Consider the following 8,125-nt stretch of genomic DNA (forward strand, 5'->3'; position numbering starts at 1 on the left):
AGGAATATCTGACTCGATGTTGCACTAATGTTGGGGGGACAGTGACAACCAAAAGAGAATGCATTGGTGGATATTATGTGCGCCGAAGTGCAAAGGAGGTACGGGGTTTAGAGACATCCACTATTCTAATTTGGCTCTTCTAGCAAGACAAGCATGGAGGTTAATAGATAATCCAGATTCTTTGTGTGGTACTGTTCTGAAGGCAACGTATTTTCCTAATGGAGATTTGCTCAGTGCTAAATTAAGAAAGGGAGCTTCCTTCCTAGACAAGATCTTAAGGAGCTGCCTGTGTTTGTCCGTTCGCATTTTTTTCTTCAGAAAGTAACACTGCCGATGCACTCCATTAAACTGAAACGTTGGACAAGTCGGCAGCACACAGATTCAGTACAAACTGAGGTAGATGGCCAGCCCACACAATCTGGTTGCCATCCCCTAACAGAGCGCCTAGCACATACATTTTCTTTTTACATTGTCATATGCAACACACGGCAATTATGTAATTGCCATGTGCTTGCTTTAGCTTGTTGAAGCAGCGCCAAAGCTTCAGCATGTAGTGCGGAGCTGACTCCCTGAAGATGACCCGACGTCATCACAAAGAAAGCGCCCCGATGCCGCGGTAAGGCCCGATCATTCCTCGCAACAAAACCCCAGCCCCTTGAAAGAAAGGGAAGCTTGACGGATCGCCCCATCACAATCAGCGTCAATTTTAGCATGGCTGAGCAAAGGGAACGCCCACAGCAAGGAACTGATCTTTTCACTTTCGGAGATTTGTATTGCAATCCATACGTGTACAGAGCTGCAAGAGACCACCTCCTGTAAGCAACCTACAACCTGAAACCTCAACCTGACACAACATGAGACATAAGCAAACGATACAACTGACAGACGAGCTTGCCTTGGCGTGCTTGTTTAAAAGGCACCAAGCAAATGAACCGCGAGAGTAACCCAACACTAATTATTAATCCAAGCAAGTCACCGTGTCCTCATACAGAACATAAACGATAGACAGGTAAGTTTGCAAAGGCCGGCACAGAGGGCCAAATTATGGGTATAGCACATGGCAGACCCCGTGAACAGCATAGAAATTGGCAGAATCTACAGCACCATAACCATTTTCTGCATCTCGGCCACCGGAATTCAATCCTAGATACCTGCAGAGCAGCCAATTTCATCAGTCAATGTTAAAGCTATGTATCACAATACATTCAGAGAAAAAACGTTAAAGTTATGTATCTCAATTTTTTGTACGACTCAAACAGTACACATTAACTTCACTGGTATTGTGGAAATCATGCCAAATGCTCCGAAACTGGACCGTCTCAGCGGTCAGCATCAGCAGACAAACCAACACTAGAAACAGAGAACCGCTACAGGAAAAGGGTTCATTTTTATCACCACACCTTCAACTCTTATTGTTAGCATATTCTCAAGTTTTTGGCTACATCTGTTATTCTGTTCTCAGTGAAGGCAAAAATCAAATAAAATCAGTGGTCCAAATAACTCCATTACAGGGAAATACTGGACATCCTAGCTTATCGAATCATTTGAAATATTCCTTGTTATCATGGGCACACAAGGGGCTCATGGGGCAACAAACCCAAACCATCTAGTTTATAGCTCATAGACATACTTTCAGAAATGTACGAGCTAGCTAGTCGCTCACAAATAAAATTTAATTGAACTCATGTAGTAAAAGCCTCAACTGGGGATTGTGCATTGTCTTATTAACGGACACAGTTCCCTCGGCCCAAAATAGATGCATTATTCTTTCTTGACAACAACAAAAGCAATGCTTTGACCACTAGTTTACTGGTAATATTAATATGTCAGTAAAAAATACAATTTGTGACAAAAGCAGTGTTTACAGTGAATCTGTTAGTCATGGCATTTCAATCATATGTTTATAAAGTCTTAAGCACCTAAAGTGACCAAAAGTGCAGAAAATAGACTGCCGGCAAAGCATTGATACATATAGCTTGGACCAGACAAATCATGTTAGTGGATCATGGCAGATTACATATGCAAATTAGATAGACACTGAGAGATATGCTGAGAATAATATTTACGCAAACTGCCTTCTACTAGAACAATCATCCGTAAAACTGCAATAAATTGAGCAAAAGGATAAATAGAAATACAAAAATTAATGAAAGCATACTCTTCAAGTGTTTCTGACGATCATCAGTTCACTAGGTACAATAATGACCAAAAATAAGCAGCAATGTGAAATGATATAGCTATCCCGTTTATATGAAGGAAGCATGAAGCAAATGGTCGTCATGCATAGTTATCAAATACTCACGTAGAGGTAACACCATATAAATCGCATTAGGATTTGATAGACCCATAACCACGAAAAACTAATCAAAGGCATGTAGCAACTAGTAGAAGTAAAACAAACAAAAAATAAGTCCATGAAGAACACAAAAGAGGATGTACTGATTATGTTACCACTTAACATATTCACAGAGGGGAAGGGTAATGAGTTTGGACTCATCTGGGAGCTAGAGGGAGAAAAACCTGCATTATCAGAAGGAACTGGGGGAGTACTGAGGAGGTAACTGAAAGCATGGCAGTTCGATTGAACAGGAAGGCAACCGGAAGTATTCACATCCAGTAGTGAGGGGATAGAACATTAGCAAATAAAAGAGAAGTCAGGTGGTTAAAGGCATATGGAAGAGAAGCAGGGCCTGGAGAAGACGTCAAAGATGCAGTCTGCCATCAATGCAAGGAGGTGACCGGGTGAACATGTAAGCAAATAGTTGTGGATGATAATAAACAGATGAAGACAGTTTGCTAGCTCTGACTTGAACAACAAGAATTTCAGAAGTGAAACTGAACAATAGACCAATTGCAGGCCATCGCCAGGCTGCAGAGAATATACAAGACTATATACCACTAACAGATTTTTTTTCTAACAAATCATAATCATTACATACAACGCCACCACACAAGAATCAGAATAGAAATACTACAGGAAACAATCGCTATATGTTGAAGAGGTCAGCAAGCAGCCAAAGGAACAAGTGATATGACACTACTTAAACTTGTTAACTCAACAGGAAAGGATGAACCATATATGCCATGAACCAATTATCAAAAATTAACTTGGTTTTGTTACAACGAATATGTCAAGACATGCTTTACCTGCAGCGTAGACACTTCTGAATGGATGATAATGAGAAAGGGGGTAGGTTCCAGAAAGCTTCTTGAACTTCATTGACTCAAGATGGACCGTAAAGACGATGTGATCTGCCCACACGAATACCACATTATTTTCCTCCTCGAGCCCTGGTATCAACATGTTAGTCTCCTGAGATTTCAGAGAAAGTAGCTTGTCCAGTTCAATGGTTCTTCCAAGCCCCCATGAAGCAACACCATCACAATCAGTCTTCATCTTCCACAGTTGGATGCTGCAGTCTGTCTGGATGAGTAAACCAAGGCCTCCACCCTCTGCCCGCATAATCAAGAACATGTACTGGCCCTCTTCAAGGATATGCACCGGCACCCGTATCACAGCTAGGCTTTGCTTCTCCAAATCGAACTCGAGAATTCCATCCATATTCCCAGCAAGCTTCCAGTAAAGGGAATCCCCAACCAGCACAGCAGGCTTGTCAGTAGAAACCAAGGTGGGAGCATCACTCATTAGAACATCAGGTGGAAGCTGCGTTGAGACAAGATCACCCCATGCGCCGGTCTCTGACGAGTAAACGCAGGCAAGAGCTCGATGGTGTTGCTCGTGGTCGTTGTCTGCCACTGTCAACACCACTTGGAAGTGCTGGGCCTCGTCTCCGGCAGCACGAGCACGAAGCACCGCCCCGTTGATCGATGTCTTCTCTGCATGTACTGCAACCCCCGGGGGCACGACAAGGCGGTGCTGGTCGCCGGTGACGGGGTCACACACCAGGATCTGGTTCTTAGGTTTGTTGGAGATGAGTACCAGGCCATGGCGGCATCCGAGGGGCATGAACCGGTCGCCGTCGCCGCGCTGCAAGGAGAAACGACCGGGGGAGACACGATCCGGGGCGTCGAGAGTGGGTACGAAGGGCAGGCCGTCATTCCTGCGGAAGAAACCGAGGAGGGGAGGGCTGCGGCGGTGGTGGATCCGGAAGCGGCGGGAGAATCCTGGGTCGGAGACGAGGAGGCGCCAGCGCTTGCATACGGCGGAGGCGCGGGGCAGAGAGGAGGGCTGCGGGGGCAGGCGGACGAGGATCTCGGGGAGCAGATCGTCGTCCTCCAGTGGCCACATCGCCGGCGAGGGGGGTTGGGGGTGGCGGCGGCGGCGGCGGCGGCTTCGCCCTCGCTGCTCGTGCCGTCGTGCGGGATTGTGGTGGGTGGAGTCACAGCAGCAGCAGCCCAAAATGAAATGTGGAAATGGATCGGCCCAAACTTAGGGGGCGTTTGGTTCAAAAGTCCTAGGACTTTTTCTAGTCCAGGGACTAATCAAAAAAGACTCTCTAGTAGAATCTTTTTCTAGTCCGTGTAGAAAAAGTCCCTCCCGTTTGGTTCCTAGAGACTTTTTAGGGACTTTTTCTAGTCTCTGGAACTAAAACGTCCCTGAACCAAACACCCCCTTACATTGATATCCTTTTGTATGTTTTTTTTCTCGCACGAGTGTGTATCATATCTCTCCTGTCTACCCTATCTAAATCTACATTATCTCTACCTAATACTAATTGGTTTGTCTAATTCATATCTAGATGTTTTCTAAAAATGTCACATCTAAACTCCCACAAATATATAATGCAGCAACAAAAAACAAAAAAAAGTAGGACAAAAAAATACTTCCTCCGTTCCTAAATATATTTGTCTTTTTAGATTTCAAATGGACTACTACGTACGGATGTATATATAGACATACTTTAGAGTGTAGATTTACTCAATTTGCTCCGTATGTAGTCACTTGTTGAAATCTCTAGAAAGACAAATATTTAGGAACGGAGGGAGTATAACACAAATAGAATGGACATCAGCTTAGATGTGACATAACTATGTCACATCTAGATGTGTCTTACATAGACCCAATACTAATCCTAATCTTTATCTTTATCTTTACCTATATATCCTTCCCTAATAATAAAGCACGGATTGACTCCATGGTTTCACCGTCACAATACGATTCTTCTCCTGAATTTACGCTTTCAATTTTTTTACCTATATTATTATCTACATCCGAGGTGGTACTATTCATGTGTCATGGTACGCCTCCCGATACGCGATCTGTCATCGTTCCACATACATGTGTCATAATACGCCTCCCGACATGCCCATGACAGATCGATCAGGTGAATAGAATCGTTTTCCTTATTATATACACCTTTCAGTACACTATTTTTATAAATGGTTCGTCAGTAAGGTTTGCTGTGACTTTGTGGTGTCGTTCCAATATAAAAACAGTGTGTTCAAGTTAATTTTACTATCTGGTTTTGTAAATTTTATATCTCAGATATGCTTTAAAGTTTTAAACTGTCAACATGTAGCACTACTCTTCGCTGTGTGCAATACTATAATAATTCTTTTGTTTTCAAAAAATTATTGTTCATTTTATATTTGACATGAAATTGCTGTTCAGTTGCTTTCAAGGAAGTAGGGTCATCTATTCCAACTAGCAGGTAAGTTTTTAGGCAATGACAGTGGGTCGAAATTTGGCTCCATGGCCCATGTGTAAGCAAGGGCGGTGATGCCTTTTACTACACAAGGGGTTTAGAGGAGGTATGTATATTTTTGTCGAGAAAAAACTATGAAGAATATCTCTCCGTTAGTTTGATATATCAACCATTTTAGTTCACTTTGACATCTAGAATACAGATCCCTGAAGTTTGTCTTGTGAAGTTGTGATTGACCGGAACCTGGGGAAAGCTGATGCCCGTGACAGATCGGTCGGGTGAATAGAATCGTTTTCCTTATTATATATATCTTTCAGTACACTATTTTTATTAAATGGTTCGTCAGTAAGGTTTGATGTGACTTTGTGGTGTCCATCCAGTATAAAATCAGTGTGTTCAGGTTAATTTTACTATCTGGTTCTGTAAATTTTATATCTCAGATATGCTTTAAAGTTTTAAACTGTCAGCATGTAGCACTACTCTTCCCTGGCTGCAATACTATAATAATTCTTTTGTTTTCAAAAAATTATTGTTCATTTTATATTTGACATGAAATTACTGTTCAGTTGCTTTCAAGGAAGTAGGGTCATCTATTCCAACTAGCAGGTAAGTTTTTAGGCAATGACAGTGACGTCGAAATTTGGCTCCATGGCCCATGTGCAAGCAAGGGCGGTGATGCCTTTTACTACACAAGGGGTTCAGAGGAGGTATGTCTATTTTTGTCGAGAAAAAACTATGAAGAAATATCACTCCGTTAGTTTGATATATCAACCGTTTCAGTTCACTTTGACATCTCGAATACAGATTCTTGAAGTTTGTCTTGTGAAGTTGTGATTGCCCGGAACCTGGGGAAAGCTGATGCCCGTGACAGATCGGTCGGGTGAATCGAATCGTTTTCCTTATTATATATACCTTTCAGTACACTATTTTTATTAAATGGTTCGTCAGTAAGGTTTGATGTGTCTTTGTGGTGTCCATCCAGTATAAAATCAGTGTGTTCAGGTTAATTTTACTATCTGGTTTTGTAAATTTTTTATCTCAGATATGCTTTAAAGTTTTAAACTGTCAGCATGTAGCACTACTCTTCACTGGCTGCAATACTATAATAATTCTTTTGTTTTCAAAAAATTATTGTTCATTTTATATTTGACATGAAATTACTGTTCAGTTGCTTTCAAGGAAGAAGGGTCATCTATTCCAACTAGCAGGTACGTTTTTAGGCCATGACAGTGCCGTCGAAATTTGGCTCCATGGCCCATGTGTAAGCAAGGGCGGTGATGCCTTTTACTACACAAGGGGTTCAGAGGAGGTATGTCTATTTTTGTCGAGAAAAAACTATGAAGAAATATCACTCGTTAGTTTGATATATCAACCGTTTTAGTTCACTTTGACATCTCGAATACAGATTCTTGAAGTTTGTCTTGTGAAGTTGTGATTGACCGGAACCTGGGGAAAGCTGATGCCCGTGATAGATCGGTCGGGTGAATAGAATCATTTTCCTTATTATATATACCTTTCAGTACACTATTTTTATTAAATGGTTCGTCAGTAAGGTTTGATATGACTGTGTGGTGTCCATCCAGTATAAAACTAGTGTGTTCAGGTTAATTTTACTATCTGGTTTTGTAAATTTTATATCTCAGAGATGCTTTAAACTTTTAAACTGTCAGCATGTAGCACTACTCTTCACTGGCTGCAATACTATAATAATTCTTTTGTTTTCAAAAAATTATTGTTCATTTTATATTTTACATGAAATTACTGTTTAGTTGCTTTCAAGGAAGTAGGGTCATCTATTCCAACTAGCAGGTAAGTTTTTAGGCAATGACAGTGACGTCGAAATTTTGCTCCATGGCCCATGGGTAAGCAAGGGTGGTGATGCCTTTTACTACACAAGGGGTTCAGAGGAGGTATGTCTATTTTTGTCAAGAAAAAACTATGAAGAAATATCACTCGTTAGATTGATATATCAACCGTTTTAGTTCATTTTGACATCTCGAATACAGATTCTTGAAGTTTGTCTTGTGAAGTTGTGATTGACCGGAACCTGGGGAAAGCTGATGCCCGTGACAGATCGGTCGGGTGAATAGAATCATTTTCCTTATTATATATACCTTTCAGTACACTATTTTTATTAAATGGTTCGTCGGTAAGGTTCGATGTGACTTTGTGGTGTCCATCCAGTATAAAATCAGTGTGTTCAGGTTAATTTTACTATCTGGTTTTGTAAATTTTATATCTCAGATATGCTTTAAAGTTTTAAACTGTCAGCATATAGCACTACTCTTCCCTGGCTGCAATACTATAATAATTCTTTTGTTTTCAAAAGATTATTCTTCATTTTATATTTGACATGAAATTACTGTTCAGTTGCTTTCAAGGAAGTAGGGTCATCTATTCCAACTAGTAGGTAAGTTTTTAGGCAATGACGGTGACGTCGAAATTTGGTTCCATGGCTCATGTGTAAGCAAGGGCGGTGATCCCTTTTACTACACAAGGGGTTCAGAGGAGGTATGTCT

The 8,125-nt window shown here is 41.3% G+C and overlaps 1 protein-coding gene across 1 annotated transcript; it reads right to left on the reverse strand.

Moving 5' to 3' along the window:
• Window positions 1-291: 291 nt before the first annotated feature.
• LOC123138874 (F-box protein At5g03970) lies at window positions 292-4,249 on the reverse strand. The gene is made up of 2 exons (XM_044558728.1): window positions 3,148-4,249; window positions 292-1,151 (listed from the first exon to the last, which is right to left on the reverse strand). The coding sequence occupies exons 1-2, from the start codon at window positions 4,247-4,249 to the stop codon at window positions 1,144-1,146; spliced, it is 1,110 nt and encodes a 369-aa protein (XP_044414663.1). The 3' UTR covers window positions 292-1,143.
• Between the last annotated feature and the right edge of the window lie 3,876 nt (window positions 4,250-8,125).

This window comes from Triticum aestivum, chromosome 6B (genome assembly GCF_018294505.1).
Source record: "Triticum aestivum cultivar Chinese Spring chromosome 6B, IWGSC CS RefSeq v2.1, whole genome shotgun sequence".
NCBI lineage: Eukaryota > Viridiplantae > Streptophyta > Magnoliopsida > Poales > Poaceae > Triticum > Triticum aestivum.